This window comes from Acanthisitta chloris, unplaced genomic scaffold, assembly GCF_000695815.1.
Source record: "Acanthisitta chloris isolate BGI_N310 unplaced genomic scaffold, ASM69581v1 scaffold17182, whole genome shotgun sequence".
Taxonomy (NCBI): domain Eukaryota; kingdom Metazoa; phylum Chordata; class Aves; order Passeriformes; family Acanthisittidae; genus Acanthisitta; species Acanthisitta chloris.
In genome coordinates, this window is record NW_008658976.1 from 1 (window position 1) to 19,779 (window position 19,779).

The following is a 19,779-nucleotide window of genomic DNA, read 5'->3' on the forward strand; positions in this document are numbered from 1 at the left end:
CGCGCGGGCGGTGGGAGCTCCGGGCGGAGCGGGGTCTGAGCTCCCAGAGTTCGGCGCTGGCGGTGTCGGGTCCCACTCGCCTGACGCCTTCGGGCGGCCGAGCAGTAGGAAACTCCAGCAGGATAAGGCACTGAGAGTGTGTTAACATAGTCAGGTGTAAATGAAGTACACGACCTGAAATTTAGTTTCCCGAAGCATCTGCAGCACCTCCAGAGCTTAAACCGACCCCGTGTGCCCATCGGGGTGTGTGTCATCTCACCAGGTGTTTCGGGAAGGCACAAGTGGCCTCTTTTTGGAACGGGAGTAGCAAAGCGTCTCACGAAACCTTCCCGACAGCAGGGCAGCAGTAAATTGATTTCAGGCCTCTTAGGAGACGCTGGTTTGCTGCTCTGGGAGCTCATTCATGAATTACGCCTCCCCGCACGAATTGCCGCCGCTTTGCCGGCGCTGCTGCCTGGGAGGGTTGGTGCCTGTGCGGGGAAGTTTATAGGTGTGTCTCTGAATATAGTGCTATGCGAGCCAATTAAAGTGGTTCACCGTGATTTTTTTCATCTGATTCAACTCTTCTGGCTAACTTGACACCATTCCTTAAATCAAAACCTGACGAAAGCAAATCCTCTTAATTGCAATCTCGTTACTTCTGGTTCTGATCCTTAGCTGTAATTTACAATCCCTATTGCAGCGAAGATGATAGCAGGTACTTAAGAGATCAGTGTGCATTTGATCTAGGCCTCTTTGTGACTTTGATAGTAGCTTGCCCTTGGAAAGGGCATTTCTGTGCCTTGTGTCTCTTCTGTAGATGTCTGGAAGGAATCTTGGGGTGGGCAGAGAACAGGTCCAGGGCTCCCTGTAGGAAGGCTGTTTTTGTGAAGAGACCAAAGCCTTTCAGGTACTCTATAGTTTTGTTTATAGCACACTTGCATATAAACACTACTATTTCTAGTCAGAGTGGTTCGCTTAGACGGTTCATTTTGGGAGCAGTTCTGTTCTCTAGAGCATGAATCAGTTGTGTTTGTTTTCTGACATAGTGGGAAGTATGCTTTGAGCTGTAAGTTGACACTAACTTTTGAATACTAACAACTAATACTCTTCCTAAGTAAATCCTTTCAAGCTTCGGAAGGGCTCTTGCCCTGAGGTTTTTGTGTTTGTGTCTCGGCAGTTACTGCTCAAGTGAAACGGACGAATTTGTGTACCCACAGGATCGTGGATATCAAAATGAGACTTTAAAATGTATTTCAATATAATGTCTCAAGTGTTATACACAGATAAATCTGTAATATTTTGTTGCTCAGATGCTGTTAACTATAATACGAAAGTATTTCTGTAAAATACTGTGACTTTCTGATGTCTGAAGGTTTAGAAGCAAAGTAACAAAAGCATTAGTTTCAGTTTAGAGACTTCAGTGCATGGGATCTTACTAGTAAGCTGCAATTCACTGAAACTGTAAGCATTAATCTCTGTGCAGAGCTTGTTTCAGCAAAACCTCAGCTGTGGGCTTCATAGTCTCACAGATGAATGCTGCACAGAGTTGTGTAATGCCATCAGACCTCAGTCCTTGGAGATAGATTCTTGATCTGCCCATCCAGTAGCTTGGTAAGACTTATCTTGTAGATAACCTTTACCTTTAGCCAGCTCTATTCGTGGATTTTTTTTACCAGACTGCAGTATAACAGCTGTCAGCATTTAACTCTGAGAAATTGTTTCTTCATGTGTTGTGGAAAAAGAAACATCAAAACTTGGAAGGGCCTCTAGTAAGTCTGTTGAATAAAAATTAGAGAAAAAACCCTATCTTAAAGCTGCAGTGTGCACCTTGTGTACATTCCCTGATATTCTAGTGGACTAAAATAGTGTGAGCAGGAGAGGACATGGGGCACAGAAATCCCTTTATGCTGGTAAAACAGGTGTTCTGCTTTCACCAGATGCCTCCACCACTGAATCCTGTTTGATGGTCTCATGTGCAGGGTGCTCTGGGCTGAGGAAGGGAACAGTAATGCCAGAAGTCCCTGGGTGGGATGGATTGCCCATAGCTGCTTTTTGTAGAGGATTGATATTGACAAGGTTCAGATTTTACATGAAGAAAGGCAGTGAATGTGGAGCCAGGCTCTTGAGAAGCGACAGATGTGTGCATTTTTCTCAACACTAAGGAGTGCCAGAAGAAGACATAGTGGATAGAAGGGCTGCAATCGAAAGAAAATGGTATGGTGTCTGAGCTAGATGTTGATACTCTGTACTTAAAATGCTTTATTATATTTAGATAATGTTTTGTATGATTGCCCTTTCCTATAGTTGAAATGGTGATTGTGTAGGAATGATGTAATTAAGTATGCAGGTTGTGAGTGTGAGTAGCAGGTGAGGGGGAGAGGTATTTGTGCCTTGCTTTCCAAGTATTTTCTCTGATCTATTAGTGTCACTTTTGATTTCTACAGCTGATGAGTTCAATCAAGACAAAATGGTTTTAGATGCTGGGTTTCTTCTCAATCTGCTCATTTGGTGGCCGCATGCTGTAGCTCCCTGCAGCCGATTCTTTAGATGAGGTTGGTAGTTGTACTTTTGTGTTGATTTGCAATGCAAGTGATCTGAATGCAGTCTTCAGATTCTCTTGTCTACCTGCTAAATAAATTCCTGTGTTCTGTTTGAGTCTGAAAAATCAGTCTCTCCTCGATCATGAAGTGCCTATGCCATTTTGCCACTGTGCTTAAGCTTGTTTTGTGCCTGTGATCTTTTCATAATTCTTTATGGAAAGGGAGGTCTTAGTCCATACCCTTCTTAACACAGTCCTTATTGGGTTAAGTTTTGACCTTCTTCCTTCACTACCTCTTCTGTGCCCTAACAGACCCCTTATCAGCTAGGGGAAGCTGTCAGCAATATGGGGAGACCTGGGCACATCAAGAACCAAATGGGGCAAGTTCCTCAGCCCATTCCCAGGCCTACCACCAGAAGGATGCAGATCCATCAACTAATTGCCCTAGCGTGAAATATGACAGGACACACTATCTGTGGCCTCCGCTAATGGCAGAGGCTGCAGGGAAACCCATCTCTTGCCACGGCTGCTACGCTGAAGGACAGTCCTCAGGTAGGTGAGCCATAGCTGTTACCTGTAAGTTAGATGAGTCTCTGAAGTGGCTTTGAAACTTAAAGCATCTCTTTGCGCTATAGTCACAAAAACTGTAGCTGGGGAGAGGTTTGTGAATGTGTTCCTGCCATCACCTGTCACCTATCTTGCCTGGATGTTTATAGAGCTTCCAGATGCCAGGCACTAGTGGTTGTTCAAGCAGTGTAGCTCACTGATACTCTGAGGTTCTGCTGTTTGTTCTAGCGCATCAGCAGACGGAGCTCTGTCTGTGAGCTTGTGGCGGGGGGAGGGCTGACAGCCTGAGTTTAAATTAATAGATGCATAGGAGAAGTTGGGGGGAAGACTCTGAAACTGAGACTCGATGGATTTGTTCTTAGAAAAGGTTTTGAGAACTGCCCTGATTTAGACTGTAATCACTATCTTACTGTCCTAAAATTTTGTCAAAACATCACCAAGCTGCTCTTTCTGAAGACAGCTGCAAATCCTTCTCCCCTGGATTGAGTTTTCCTTCTGCATTTAAACAATTTTAAATTTTTGTTGTTACGATTTGTTTTCTTCCTTTCCCCCCTTTTCAGTCTTGGAAAGGTGAATAAGGTCTCACGTCTTCTCAGGAAGAGATTTGAAACAAAATTTTTTAATTTTAGCTCGTGTTTCTTGTAAGTATGTCAGCTGCACCCAGCCACACCAAACTGAGATGATAATGTGGACTCGAATACAAGTGATTTGTAGTTTCTCTTTCATAGTTACAGGAACACTGAAGTAGCAAGTTGGCCAGTTCATTTTGAATGTACTAGCCCTGCCTTCCTGTTCGTGGAAGTGGTGCCCTGTAATCAGGGCTTAGTTGTGTTGGCAACAGACAGTCAGGTCTTCCTTCCTGTTGCTTCTTTCTTGGGTGGTAGAGATGAAAGTGTAAAATCTTATTTGCAATATGGAGAACGATTTAATGACTCTGACCTTCTCTTGCAATTTTCCATGGACAAGAGTGGTATTTGGAAAGAAGATGTAACTTCTTTCTTAAGGGTCTTATATTCAGGTTTTCTACCTTCAGTTTCCGGTGTAAGATACGAAGTGATTCATGACAGCTGCACTTCTAAGCAGTGCAGCAAGCCTGGCAACAAGGAGGAAAAATACTAAAGGGTTTGACTTGTTTGGGCAAGAAATACTAAGCTTGGCATGTCTGCTGGGGCTATATTTCTTCTTAGGGCACTCCTGGTCTCTACCTATGCTGTGTTAGAATATTCTTGAGCCCAGATGTAACCAATCTCCATTAATAATACTAACATAGTGGCTTTCTAGGGCCTCTAAGAAATCTCAGTTCTTGATAGTGAGAGAATCCATTATTTTTCCGTCTTTTGTTGCAAAGGTTTGAAAACAATTCCTGTGTTCCCGTTTTTGTGCACATATACATAAAATACATATACTCTATATATGTGCATAGAATATATAAAATAGATATTTCAATATATAATGTATGTACGTTGAACACAATTCCTTTAAAGCACCAAGTTGAATTTTATAGTTTAAATGGAAGGCTTTTGTGATGTGACCATGAAGTAAAAGGTCTTTTGAAGTGGAATCGCTTGTTTCTCTGCCTGTTGAGGTTGTGTATTAACTGGAAAACATGCAAAATCACCGTAGGAATGCAGTCTTGACAGCTAGTTTTGTTGTTTAATTTGCAGGTCATGGAGAATGCAGTCTCTAGCTAGATTCTCTTTGAAGGCACTGGAATGTCATGATAATGTGATATACATAAATAATCTGACCAGGCTGGTGCATTCTGACAGAAAACTGTTCATAACTTTGAATTGCTGCATCTTGTCTTTGTTAACAAAAATAAAAGTAGTGTGCAGGTGAGGGGCTCCACCTCCATGCATTCAGTCAGGCTCACAGCTGGGGCAAAATCTCTGGGGGAATTTGCAACCTTTTAGCCATTGCTGAGTGAAATCTTCAGTGTCAGAAGAAACCTCTCTGGTTTATGGTCTGGTGTTAAATTTATGAATTCTCCAGTTTACTGGAATAGCATAGGGACTGTTCTAGCCTTTGTGCCTCTACTTCCACAGCTTTGCAAGAAAACGTTAACTCAGAAGACTGCAAATGTCTTCAGAGACAAACGGATTTCACTGCGGTTTTTAGATGCTGCAAGCATAATCTTCTGTGGAAAAAGATTCCCTTTGTTGCATGAGTCAGATGCTTCTTGGTAATACGAACAAACTAGTTCATCTGCCATAGTGGTTTAGAACCACTCAGATTTTAGTACCTGTTTTTGTTAGAACTGAATCTGTGTAAACAAAGCATAATTCGATCCTTCTGGAAGTACTTGTCTTGTTTGAAGAGTGATGTCACAGTGCAAGTGTGAGGTTTCTTGTAAGGACTGCCCAGCCCCCTGAGCTGGGAGAGAAAAACAGTCCTGCTGTCACAGTTTGACTGGCACCATGGCACCTGGTGAGGACAGTTGTCTCTCCTTTACAGACCCAACATCTGCAGGCAAACTGTGCTTTGTGTGGAGGAAGATCATCTACCTCTCTCCCTCCTGTGTCCTGAGTCAAGAAGCTTTTTGAACTCTTAGTGTTTGAGTGCTATCGTAGGAAAAGTCTTCTGGCAGACTGCTGGCAAGGATCTGATGCACAAGTTTGAAGTGCCCTGTCAGTCTGGTAAAATGACAAACCCTTGCCAGCCTGCCTGCATGAGTCTCTTTGTACTCTTAGGCCATCACACCACACGCCAGGACTATTGCTAATCTCACTGCTGAGTTAGAAATACTTGGTGGTGAAAAGAGTATCGTGGTTCAGATGGAAAGATGTGCTGCTACTTTTTTGATTTTGAAACCCTCTTCTTTTTTTAAAATAGACCCACTGCTTCCCACCCTGAATCCTGGAACCCTTTCATGAAGGCAGAGTGCAGAAGGAAAAGTGCTACCCAGGCTCTGCTGATCATTTTTGTTAACATCTGAAGCTCATGAATCACAAAATCATAGAATATCTTGAGTTGGAAGGGACCCACAAGGATCATCAAGTCCAACTCTTGGCCCTGCACGGGACGTCCCCAAGAATCACACCATGTGCCCAAAAGCATTGTCCAAATGCTTCTTGAGCTGTGGCAGACTTGGTGCTGTGACCACTTCCCTGTACTGCCTGTTCCAGTGCCCAAACACCCTCTGGGTGAAGAATGTTTTCCTAATATCTAACCTAAACCTCCCCTGACACAGCTTCATGCTATTCCCTCAGGTCCTGTCACTGGTCACCAGAGAGAAGAGATGGGTGCCTGCTCTTCTGCTTCCCATCATGAGGAAGCTATAGGTCTCCAGTCAGTCTCCTCATTTCCAGTCTGAATAAGTTGGGGTTCTTCAGCCTGGAAAAGGGAAGGCTCTGAGGAGACCTTATAGCACCTTTCAGTGCATGAAGGGTGTTTACAAGTGAGCTGGAGAAGGACTTCTCACAAGGGTGTATAGTGATAGAAAAAGGAGGAATGGCTTTAAACTCAAGGAGGGAAGGTTTAGATTAGATACTATAAAGAAATTCTTTACTGTGGGGATGGTGAGATACTGGCCAGGTTGCTCAGAGAAGTTGAGACTGCCCCTTTTCTGGAAGTGAAGAGCCAGCTTGGATGGGGCTTTCAGGTAGTGCAAGGTGTCCCATGAGGCTGGAGCTAGATGATCCTTAATGTCCCTTCCAACGCAAACTATTCTGTGATTTAGGGGCTGAGATTTACTGTCATAAACAAGAAAATTGGTGCTTGGTCACTCATGGTAAAACTAGTCTGAAACTGCCCTCTGAAGATATCAAATGTAGCAGTCTACCTCTGAGCCACTTGCAGCAATGTACTGTTTCCTGAAGTTCATCTTGGTTCATCTGTTGTGGTTTGGTTTGCTTCCATGTTCTGAAATCTTACTTGCTCACAGAACTTAAGGCAGGTTCTAGTCAGAGTTCTCTGCTGTCATGCAGAAGCTTTGCCCTGTGTTTTTGCAGAGGAAAGCCTGCAAACACTCAAGTGGGATTGTTGTAAAACCTGGAAAAATCCAGTCTTAATATTTAAAAAGGATCTTTCCTTGCTGGCCAGTGCTCCAGGATTGATTGGAAGATTTCAAATAATGACTTATTGCTGTTTTGCTTTTGAAAACTCCTTGTAGCGTACAAGTATCCTAAACCACTGGTGCCACGTGAGAAGCCAGCGGGGGAGATAGTGTCACCAGAGACAATCAGTGATTCTGGTACAGTAAAAAAATCCAAACAGAAAAGTGTGTTTGCTGAGATGTGCATTGCATAAGGCCAGCAGGCTGCTGGCTTGACAGACTACCTGCTTGCTTGTTTTGGTGCAGTTGGCATGTATTGTTGCAAGAAATAAAAGCACACAGTTTTTGTTAATACTCATATAAAGCTTTCAGCCTCAAGAATTTCAGTGATCCCCATCTTCAGGGACTTCACGTGTCCAAAGTGTTTCAAGTCTGGGTCTTGTGGAAAGTCCTGAGCTATACCATGGTTTCTAGGTAATACTTGACCAGAGATTTCATTCAGACTGTGAAACAGCTTCATTCATTTGAGGAAGCTCAGTGTCAGCTACCTTATGCTTTCTCCTCAGAAAGTGATGTGCATTAAATTACATGGTCCAAATATAACACAGAAATAATATTGATATTAAAAAATACCATTAGTTAGCTGCCTTTGCCCTTCCCTGCAAAAGGTAAAATAAAAGATTGCTCCAATTAAAATTTGTTTTGTCTTTTGCATGTGTTTAAGCATGTGATGAGTGTAAAACAGGTGCCATGCATGAGCATCTTTTAAATCACAAATTGGAAAAGTAGTATCTGAACCTTGAGCCATTGTTCTTCAACGGTGTCTTGTGTAAAATAATATATTTTATAGCTAAAGGGAAAAACCTGTCTCCCAGTAACTATCTTGTCTGGTACAAGAGGTGCCTTTGATTTAGGTCTTTATAGGAAAGATCACTTGAAATGCAACTTTTACTTACAGTGCAACTAAAACCTTTCAGAGTGATAGATTCAGAACATTTAGGTTTCCCTGTAACAATCATGAATGAAATAGATCATGTTTATTCTGTGAGCACAGAGTTACTGTTCCACTGTGTAACCTAATTTAAAAGAAAATGAAGTGTACCAGTTTCTCTAAGAAAGAAATTATTTAAAGCTTATTCATTCAACTGAAAACTCTCAGCTCTCGTCAGCCTTATTTATTATTTAATCAACCCAAATACGGAACTACAGAGGCAGCTGGTGTGTCTGGGAGAAAATCTTCTCTAAAAATAAGAAGTAAATGGAAAAATAAGATAAGTATATCATGCAAGCAGAGTACTTAAGGAAGCTCTCTCGGATCCTCCTAGTGGTATTTATTTTTTCACGAGAAGCAGATCATATAGGGAAAATCTGGGCATGAACGTGTGAGCTGCCTTGTGCCCCCCTCCTTTCTTCACCCTTAGATCAGCACGGTGTTATTGCAAAGACATGAAGGCATGTGTTCTTGTTTCTGTTTTGTTGCTGTGTGTGAGAGCTTCCTTTAACACTGAATGAGCCCCTTGGAATTTTTGGGATGTGACTAACCCATGCCTGAAACAAATGCTTCCTCTGAAACATGGGGAGCATTTTAAGGCAGAGCCCACAAAATACTGTTTTCAACCCAGTGGAGTGCGTGTTTCATTCAAAACTGTGGGATATAAAATCACAGCTGGTTTTTCCAGTGCTCATTTACTTTGGATTCTTAGATATTTATATGTTAATTGTGAATAAAATATCCACCCTAGCAGCCATAATATGTACTGATACATGCTACTTCCTGGAAGGTTTTTTTTCTGCATCAGTTGCCAGTTTTCCATTTCTGTAGGATGAGCTCATCATTTTCATTCCTTTTGGGGCATTTTTTGAGTTTTTTATTAAATTCTGTTTTGACAAACTGAGATACTTTTGGCAAATTCCAGTAGGGCATTTTTTTCTCTAGATAGGAAAAAGGGCAAATAGGAACATATTTAAAACCGCAATATTATGTGTTTTGAGGTGGAGCATATTCTGTATCAACTCCCCTATCAGCTCAAAGCAGTCATAAGAAGCAGGTAGTTTGTTTTATTCTCTCCTGCTGCTTTTATCTAGGGATGAAACCTTTCCTCAATGCTCTTAAATACTTCATGGCTTTTAGGATGTCAGATAGGAACACAGGTGTTTCCAGAATTAAAATATGCCTTACCATTTGGCACTGATCCTGGCCAAAGGTTCCTGCATGACCTGGGGGGAGGATGAAGCCTTGAAAAACCTGTTTAATTTCAGAAAGAATGGAAGACTTTGAGAGAAAAAGGCTTCTTTCTACAGTGAGACTGCCTTGAACTGAGAGGAGGCAGATATGGATCTCTGCAGTGGCTCAGGCTTTAGTTCCCAAAACTCACTTCTTGGAGGTAGTCTGGGACCTGCTGACTGGACACCAGCAATTCTTTCAAAACATCCTAGGAAGCCTTCAGGCAGGGTTAGGAGGAGACACAGGATGTGATACAGGCAGAGGTCTGTGCTTTGGGCTGTGCTGTCGTAGTGCCACAAAGCTCAGGTACAGATGCTTACAACCAACAAGTAGTTGTTGCATTTTCACCTGCTGCATTTTTCTTGTAGACATTGTCAGTTTCTGGTTATTGTACTGTTAAAGTAACTTTTTTTCATGTTTTTTAATTATTTGCCGTTGATAGCTTTTGGCTTTATGCAAGGATCTGTCCCTCACTGCTGGCCAGTTTGCTAGAGCTCATCTTACACCAAGGGTGTGAATCGCCAGTCTCCATTAGGATATTATCCCATTTTTCATAGCAGTCTGAATGCGTAGAAATTGTGCTTTATTGGTTTTGTGGAAGACTGGTGAGAAATGTGCGTGGAACAAACCAATTTCTTTAGCCAGCAGCTGTTTTAAATACCTTCAGCTTGTATTTTCTGATTGCAGATTACCTTTCAATCCAGCTGTATCTTTGCTTCGTTAAGTCCTGGCATCAGGCAATTTTTACAAAGCACAAATAAAGATATGATGTTCAAATGTAAAATTAACTGTTTTGTTCAAGATTGAGATGTAAGAATTGCCAGCTAGATCCACAGCTGTCTTGCCTGATAAAGATTTTTGTTGGAAAGAAGAGATGGGAGAGCAGCTTGAAATTCACCCCTTCTGTCCCCTTGCCCCCAATTGCCCTATTACCTATTTATATTACGGAGTAAAGTAGATAAAGTAAATAGGTAGTTGCAAAATTGACAGTGCTGTTAAAAATAATCAGCCTGGTGACCTTGTCCTCTTGCAAATGTTGGACAGTGTTGTTGTGATTCTCTGTCCCTCTCCCTGAACAGAAGAAATGTACCAAACATGCATTTGTATTTTTCATAAAGCACAAATGGCCCAGGTTGAAAATTAGTGTTTTCTGTGGGAAATATATGTGATTTGTTATTTTCTCATTTATTGCATCTGATCTATAACAAAGAAAAACAAGTCTTTGGATTTGTAAAGTTGTCCCTGTTGGATTACTTCTCAGGGTTGGATGCCAGGGACCTATTGTATGCCCTCTGTTTCTATGCTTATATCAGTTTTTGCAGTTGTGCACTATTGTGGCTGAGTTTTACTGTGATTTTTGTCTGAACTTGTGTTAAATGCTCACTTAAAAAGAAAAGTTCACTTTAATTATTCTTTGCCAGCCACGGAGGAAAAACATTCTCCTGAGTTCCCCACTGTGCGTAAGAGCATGCCAAGATGAGCTGTGGGTGAGGTGATGTGTAGTAGATGTGACTTGTCTGTATGGGTGTGGATTTACTGCTGGCTTCATCCGTGTTGTTGTAAAGGGAGCGTTCTGTTCTTCCCCTCTATCCTGAAAACCTCTGGATGTGAAAGTCTCATTGCTGCTTTCTGTGCTAGCACAGCTGTTCTTCTCTGGGCCTGGCTGTGCACATGGCTGTGCACAAGTGCTAGAATAAAGGACACCAAGAGGGAATTTAGGAACAGGAGCAGCAGCAACATGACTGTAGATCACTACAGGGTGCAGTTTTGTGTTTGACCTAAGGTTTTTGTCTTTCCTGTTTTCTCATGGGAAGTGCCATGAGGGTTTTTGTGCCTCAGGCAGGAGTCTGCTCTGGGAGCTGGGTCGGTAACAGCACACACGGTGACTTGCACTAGTGAGCAATACTGGTTTGATCTCACAGGTTACTTTTGTATTGTTAAGTACTTGCAATTAGATTTTTTTTACCTCAAAATTTGTCTCATGTCAGGTAGGGAGATGTCTCTCCTCTGGGAGTCTGCTCTGGGAGCTGTGTTGGTAACAGCACACACGGTGACTTGCACTAGTGAGCAATACTGGTTTGATCTCACAGGTTACTTTTGTATTGTTAAGTACTTGCAATTAGATTTTTTTTACCTCAAAATTTGTCTCATGTTGGTTACTTTTGTATTGTTAAGCACTTGCAATTAGATTTTTTTACCTCAAAATTTGTCTCATGTCAGGTAGGGAGATGTCTCTCCTCTCTCTTCCTCTGACTCTTTATTCAGGATTATTCATCCCGGTCTGACTGGCTGCATCCAGCATCACACAGTACTTTGCTTCAGTACTGCAAAAGGCATCCTCAGCCTGAATCCACACAGCTGGAAAAGGGGCTGTGTAAACACTGCAGAGATTTTGGAGAAGCAGAGGGAGGAGGGAATAAGAGAGGGACACTGTCATCAGCTTCAATTGCACAGCATGGAAAAATGTAGGAGTGCAGATTTCATTACGATCTCCAGCGAACAGTGGCATTGCAGGTGTGTCACTGATGCAGGCAGTACACTAGTGCCACAGCATTCTTTCCTCTGCCGAGGGGAAAAGTGTTAAATAGATTCCATATTTCCTCGCAGGTAGAAAACAAAACAGGCTTATGCGTGGGGAAAACTTGGATTCAGCTGTGGGTTTGTGTTCGTAGTTTGCTAATTCTTACGATCTCCAGCGAACAGTGGCATTGCAGGTGTGTCACTGATGCAGGCAGTACACTAGTGCCACAGCATTCTTTCCTCTGCCGAGGGGAAAAGTGTTAAATAGATTCCATATTTCCTCGCAGGTAGAAAACAAAACAGGCTTATGCGTGGGGAAAACTTGGATTCAGCTGTGGGTTTGTGTTCGTAGTTTGCTAATTCTCAAGCTGATTACAGGTAGAAAACAAAACAGGCTTATGTGTGGGGAAAACTTGGATTCAGCTCTCGGTTTGTGTTCGTAGTTTGCTAATTCTCAAGCTGATTATTAAAGTGGAGGTGAAGGGTGTAATGTCAGCACTTATGGGAGTTGGCTGCTCACTTACAGTGAAACTGTGACGGAAAAACAGGTAAAAAAGCCTGGCAGTGGAAAAGGGAAAACATGCCAAGTTGAGAAACAAAGCCTGTCCTAAGTGACTAAAACCTGTTTTTCACAGACTGGCATTGGGTATTTTCTTAGGAAAATGAAGCAGCGTTGGGATTAAATAGATGGACCAGATGTGTAGCCCTTCATAGAGCAGAGGTCCCGAAGTGGCTTTGGAGGGTGTGCGCAGTTGGCATTTGGAGTGGTGTGATGTGAGCCGAAGTCTGTGTTGGCTCTGCAGCTGTGAGCTGCGTCCTGCGAGAGACTTTGTGCTTACCAAGGGCTGGAGAAACACTGACCGGGAGGAGGAGTGTCTTCCTCTTCTCCCTATTTATATGACTTTATTTACTAAAACAGCAATGTAAATAATTTCAGATAATCTTCATGATCAAAGTGATTTTTTTCTATTAGAACTAAAAATTTGTGTGCAGAACAAATTATTACATAATGCAGCTGCATAACAGCCCAGCAGATATTTCATATTCTTATAAAAGTCAAAACATTTTGAGGTAAAATCCCATGTAAAGTGGTTTTAACCGTTTTTACATTATATCATACACATTCCTTCAGCTGTTTACCAAAGACAGCTGACATTGCAGGGTGTCAGATGGGACTCTCAGTTTAGTTTCATAAATGCAGTCAGAGGCTTTGCGAAGTTAAGTGTGGAGGGGAAGAAGGTACTCAAATGATGCATCAACTGTGCTACCTCTACCAGTGGGTTAAGAATAGCTTCAGTGCTACTGCATTCTGTATTCATTAGGCATTTATATAGGGACATGCAAATTACCTGAGTGTAATTTATGTCTGGCACTTAAATTGTCACTGGTTTCTTATGGCGTTCCTTTTGCTGACAGGTATGAATATTTTCTTAAGGACTTCAGGATAGCTCCTACTTTTGTCTTTATTGCTCCAGTGCAATGAAAAATTAGGAGGTGTGTAATTACACTTAATGTGAGTCTGTAACAAAATGTTTGAACATAATTCAGTTTATCTGTCTTCTCTGTCTCTGTTTTTCTGGGGTAGCTGTCTTAATTCTGAGAGAGATGAAAAGCAATAAAATCTATTCATAAAATCATTTCAGAGAGCTTATTTCTGCAGTTGTACTCACTTCCAAGGTCGTCTCAGGCAGGGGAATAAAACTTTCTGCTTATGAGGAGGCTGGTACTTAGTGGCATGTGATTTAATTGCAGTCTGTCTTCAGCTTTCTGTAAAGATCACAGTTGAGTTCTCTGAAAGGTAAAAAAAAATCTCACCAAGCACATCCAATTTCCCAGCCACCCTCCTGGTGTTCCTACCCTGCTGCAGCTGCCTGCGGGTGGTGGTGGCTGTTGGAAGGATTGTTGCTGTCTGACTGAGTACAGGTGCTGCTGGTACCAGGGACTGAGGGAAGCATTGCTGTTGCCAGCCTTGGATTTGTGCTTACATTAAGCATCTTGTGATATTAACTAAATGACTTTTTTCTCATTTCAAGACCTTTGGGTACTGCAAAAGGCAAAATTTCACATTCTGTGCCTGAAAATCCCATGATAATACCATGGACCTGGTGCACTGCATCTGCACTGAAGCACAAGTCCCTCGTGTTGTTAATACACTCAGGTTTGTGCTAGGGCAGTGGAGGAGCTGTGTCCCTGTTGTCCTGGGTGCTGCACAGGCTGTCATCAGTGAGCTCTGCTGGTGCCTGCAAGTACCAGGTCATGTGCCTGGGCTTGAAAGCCAGTGCTGCTCCCTATTCCTAATACCTTTTTCCCACTCGCCTTCTTTCCTAGGGAAACAAGTGTGGTTTTGGGCAGGTGGGGGAAGGGCATAAGGGAGAGGAGGGGTGGGAATAAATAAGCTCATCTCTCACTGCCTTCTCAGGTTTCTTTCTTAAAACAGGGCCTGGGGGGAACATAATCAAATAAAGGATATTATAACTGTGTGTATAACTCCCTAGATATTTCATGAGCACTTGTGTGTAGACATCAGCGATGCCTAACACAGCTCTATTTGAAGGTGCTGAAAGCCCTCTGCTAGATCAGATCTCTGATTGTGCACAGAGTGCTGATAATTCTTGTTAACAAATCTTTTGTGGTGTCCCGCAGAATTGCTTTGCTTGGCCTCTTACAGGAACCTATTACAGAGGACAGGTAGAAGCCTAATCTCATGCCCTGGCAATACACACATACTGTGGTCTGGTTTCCAGTTCAGCACTGTTGCTGCACTGCTGCTCTGCTCGACTGCAAACCGGTGAAGTGATGGACAGATCTGCCTCCAACTAGAGAGGCCCAAGGAAAATCAGTGCTTAGAGAAGTGCCTCACCTTACTGAAACACAGTGAGACAAGTATATTTGGATCAAATTGATTTCACTCTAATGCTAGAAGTACTCATCTGGTCTTTTTCCAAATCTAGAGGAGAGGTTGTTAATAATACCCGGGGAAGATTCGTTCATCCAAAGATGTAAGAGTTTGCTATGCCACTGGAGGTGTGCCTCCTCTAGCCCCAGGGGAACCCATTGCAGTCCCTGAGCATTGAAATGGAAAGGGTGAGGAGGGAAAGGAGAGCCAATCTCCTCTAGTGAGGATGAGTATTTGGTTTTTTGAGGCAGAGAATTTTGACTCTGAGGTTGGCTCTCTCCAGTCAGGGAATTGCTATAGCGAGTTTATTTTTTTGGCAGTTCTCAAGTACCTTCTTATTTTTTATTTTGCCATTAAATAACGTAATCATTCACTTCTGGAATGCACAGATCAAAATGTGGCATTATAGTTCCTGTCCACCCTCCTATCCATGTTGCTGGCACTTTTGTACAAACACTTCCACTGTTTTTCTGACTTTTTCCATTTCTCTCTGAGGGAGACAGCTCAAACTCTATTTCTTTCCTTACCCTGCAACTGCATCTTGCAATTACAAGCTGCAAATTCTTTCTGCATTGCCATCATTTTAGCTGATTTTTGAGGCAAACATCTTGTTTCTATTTTTTTTTGTTTCAGCTGCAATTTGAGACCTTTTTAAGCAAACCACTGAAAATCCCATTTTGGCATGAACCTGCTTGAGTGGAAATGCTGATGTTTATAAGGCACTGATAGAGATCAGGATTAGATGAGGGGGAAAAAATTCCTAATGATGGAGATTGATTCAAGCTTCTGGATACCTGTTTGCATTGTGTTTTTTCTCCTAGATTTCCAGTCAGGGTTTCCACCTGATGTCTCTGTGTTTTGTTAATCATCTTTAAAAGGTTAGGAATGCTCTGTCACATTTTCAGAAGTGATAATGGGGGAAGTGGATTGTATACTCACCATATTTGATGATGAAAATCCAGTAAGCACTGTGGATAAAGTTGAAACTTTTTTAAACCCGGACTGTCCTTCATGTGGTGAGGAATAATGTAAATTTCTGTTGCTAAATGCATCTGTTCTGTGGAGTAACTACTGACCACTCTATGAGGTGGTGCAGTAGTTGTATTCCCAATCACAGTTTGGTTTTCTCCTTTGGAGCAGGCTGGCTAGACCCACTGTATGTGGCATTTAGCCCTGGTTTTATCCTGGGGTCTAAATGGCCAGGCTGTCCACTTGCTCATGGGGGATCCCAGGAATGAGCTGTGCCTGGCATCACTCCTGGGGTTCATTGTGAAGGGATTTGGTTGGCTGAGGCCAGAGAGCAAATGGTATTCCTGCAAAGCTTCTTCAGCACTTGATCGAGCAGATGTAACAAAACTTCAAATAAAGATGGTAATCTCTTCTGCTACTTCAAGGTTTTTTCAGGGAGGGTGATGGAACATGGTCACTGTGTGATTTTCTACAGTGTTACAGAGAATATAAAACAAAATCATACTGTCTTATTTGCATTTATGGAGAATATTTGTTTGAAATTTTCTATCACATCCTCTGCCTATTCACTTCATACCAGTGCTTTGCCCAGCCTTCCCTTCTGGTGTGCATGTGACTGAAGAGGCTGACAGCCAAGGTTATATTTAGCACTGCACGAGTCAGCATCCTTTCATGCCTTAATTGCTGTAGTAACAGGAAACCAGTTGTGAGTTATAACAAACGCTGCAGAATTTTTATTTGCTGTCAACTTGTGGATTTTTGTTTTCCCATCTGGAATATTAAGGAAAACCAATTGAAGATCAGTGGAACAAAGTTTTTCAACTTCATATTGTGCTATATGTGCTGAGAATTTTGCAGTTTTGGTGGAAACATTGAGAAAAACAGAGGAATAAAATAGGGCAGTGGGGATTTGCCTTGTGAGCTTATGCTGTGAATGAACTCATACATCAGAGTCAGAATTTACCTTTGAGGATCTACCTCTGAACAAAGCAGTAAGACATATCTCATTTCTAGGCTCCAATCCAGAATTTTGGAGGTAAAGATCCTCTTATGAACTCACATGTAAAGGAGTACGTCTTTTTAATAGACACGGCAATTACTTTGGTTTCTCGTTCTGTGAAAGTGATGCTTTACCGTTTCAGTCGTGTATCTGAATGATTTGCTGAAATGACCTGGACGGACCTTTTGTAATAAACAGTTTGATGAATTTGGGACAAAACTCTCCCTAACTTCCAGATGAGACACCTTCAGGGCCTACAGTGAGTATATAATGGATCCAGATTAGTAATATTTTTCATATTCCGCTTCCTTCTTAATACTTATTGGTAAAGCATTAATCTTAACAATTCAGCCACTAGTTAAAAATCTATAAAACACTGCTCATGTTCCTGTCTCAGCTTTAACAATACTCAGCCTGTATCTTCCTAGGGTAGCCCTGGCCATGGTACCTGTTATCAGTGTTAGCATTTCCTGCCCCTCAGTGACAGTAACAGACTTTTAGCTATAAAATTCTGTGGCAGTGTTAGCTGCAGTTTGAATAAAACACCACGCATGCCTTTAGGCTTGCAAGTTCACTTGTGTGCCAGTTCTTACAACACTGATAACTCAAAAACTGGTGATGACAACTTGCTGGGTTTTTTTAGCAACTGTCTGGATAAATGCAGCCCCATTACCCATTACTCTGTTGGGTTTCTTGTCAGCTGAGAATAATAAAACTGAATTGCAAGTACTTGGCTACAACTGGCAGAGAGAAGTTAACTTGCTGGATTTGGGCCAGGTTGTCGATAATGGTAATATTTATGTTGATGCTTTTGTATTCTCCCCTAACTATTTTTTTTACAAAGTAAATATTTAGTTAACAAAAAAGTGATACTGTAAAGTGAAAAAAAGATCAAGAACAGATTTAGGAAGCAGTATATTTCTCTTTTCTGCTCTCCAGACTTTGCTAATTCTGGGCTCATAACATGTATTGCACTTGAACCTTGGTTTATAACCTCATTTATGGTAATGAATGTCAGTTAGGAAATAAGAACATTCCTTACTCTGCCTTTCCATCTTACTCCTTTTGCAATAAGCTGAATTCTGGTGTCTGATGAGCTGGTGATTGGCCATCCTGAAATACAACACTGCAGTACTTAAGGTTGTTTGGTGTGGGTTTTTTTCCCCAGACATTTAAACTCTGAACTGTTGGATTCTAACTGAATTGAGCTCTTGAAAGGGGTTTTGTAATTTGCATTTTTGTTTTCCCTGCAGTAAAAAAAGCGAAGGACATGTTTCCTTTGCAGTACTCTCTGAAGATTTTTATTCTTGTTTTTTTGCTGACTCTTGGAAATTCAAATACTCAGAACAGCTTTCTATGAATAAATATTCCCAAATATATTTTGCTATCTAGAGTTTTAAAAATTGCTTTAAAGGTTATTTTTGGTTCTTAGTGCCTTCATATCTTGCAGAGTTTCAAAGTATGTTATGCTTTGAAGAGGTGGCATTGGAAATGATTCTATAAAAAGGTTATTGGCTTTCATGCCACAGTGGTTATTCAATTTTTTCTGCTTTAATTTCTTTTCTTCCTCCGAGTGTCCCAGCTTTAAACTAATCTTTGGCCTTTGCAAGTAGATCTGGGCTGGTCAAGCCCCTTCCCTGCAGCAGGCAGTGCCCTGCACCTCGTGGTGACAGTGCACACTTCAGCCCTCAGTGAAGTTGTCTCTGTGCTTTAGAGGTTTGTTTTGGTGCTCCACAGGGGACAGCTTTCTCCATGAGCCTGGTCCTGCAGGTGCCATGTGACAAGGGCCTGAACAGCCTGGTCTGATCTGGCCCTGCTTTGTGCAGGGGTGGGACAAGATGCTCTTTCCAGGCTAAAGACTTGGCTTAGGCAGAGGAGGAGCTTCTCTGTCTGGACCATGAGCAGGGTTGACCAGCAGCACTGGTTTGAACCTCGCCTCTTCAACTTCTCCTATCCCTGTCTCATTATTACATGTAATCCCCAGGTTTTTTCCCAGATTAGTCTAGATGTTAATTATGAGGGAAGCTGTATGTCAGGCACACTTGCAGATGAGTTTACAAGACTCTTACAAAAGAAAGTTCTTAGACCTGCAGCAGGAAGATGCTGTTACTGACAAGATCCTCCCTATGGCAGGACAGGAGCAGTCTGGTCTCCAGAGGATGGTGCCACCATGCTGTCCATAGAGACCTCCCCTCTAGCATTCACCCTGGTAGTGTTGAAGCACCTTAGGTGCCCAGCTTCATCAAATGTCTGTTTAGCAGGAATCTCACGCTACTAAAACTGGTTATGTCAATTATTAATTTTTTGCTTATATTTGATCCTCTGCTGTTTCACTTCACCTTGTACTAACTTGTCTTTCCTCTAAGCCAAAAGCAGTGTCCCTCAGCCTCCCTTCTTTTAAAAACATCCCAAGGTAATCCTTGACACATGTGCTGAAGGAGGAGTTTATGTTCTTTTTAGTTAATGTGACTTGGAACTGTGATTACTCGTAGATGTAGAAGATTTTTATTTCTTTTTCCTTCTACCCTCAATTCCTCCTTTTGGTAATAAGTCTATAAAATCAATTATGCACTGGGCTTTTTAGCTTTTGTTAATAGCTATCTAGCTACACTGAATAGAGTGTAATTGTGTAGATTGCCATGTGCTATCAAACTCAGGAGTCGGCTGTAGTTAAATCCACAGGACTGGTGTTTGAGTGCTTTGCTGTGTGTTGTGACAGACTGAATAGTCTTTTGTATTCTGTGTTGGTACCCAAAGTGCATGGAAATTATTTAGCATACCTGGTTATCATAACCAAGGCAAGCTATATAACGAGATGTTTTCCTTGGAGGTGGAGTGTTTCCTGCATGTTTGTTTATGCTGTTAGAGCTTTTTCTTATTAAATCTTTGTATATGGAGAATTAGATTTGAGAACTAAGTGGTGCTTCATCAGGGATGGTTTTGGTGGCAGTGTCACAGGAAGTCAAGGAACCACACTGCCTGGTGTGACAGCTTCCTGTCAGAGCAGAGGGCCATGGAGGGCAGCACTCTGTGATCTCCTGTGCCTGTGCTCGTGATTTTGCGTTTCCATTCTCTGCCTGATATTCAG

General features: G+C 42.0%; 1 protein-coding gene across 1 annotated transcript in view; it reads left to right on the forward strand.

Annotated features, from left to right (window-relative positions):
• Nucleotides 1–3,006: 3,006 nt before the first annotated feature.
• The window catches only part of TMEM65 (transmembrane protein 65), a 25,929-nt gene continuing 9,156 nt past the window's right edge, over nucleotides 3,007–19,779 (forward strand). The window contains exon 1 of the mRNA XM_009069221.1: nucleotides 3,007–3,073. Within this exon, the coding sequence (XP_009067469.1) occupies nucleotides 3,010–3,073 (64 nt within the window). The 5' untranslated portion in view covers nucleotides 3,007–3,009. The remainder of the gene's footprint in view (nucleotides 3,074–19,779) is intronic.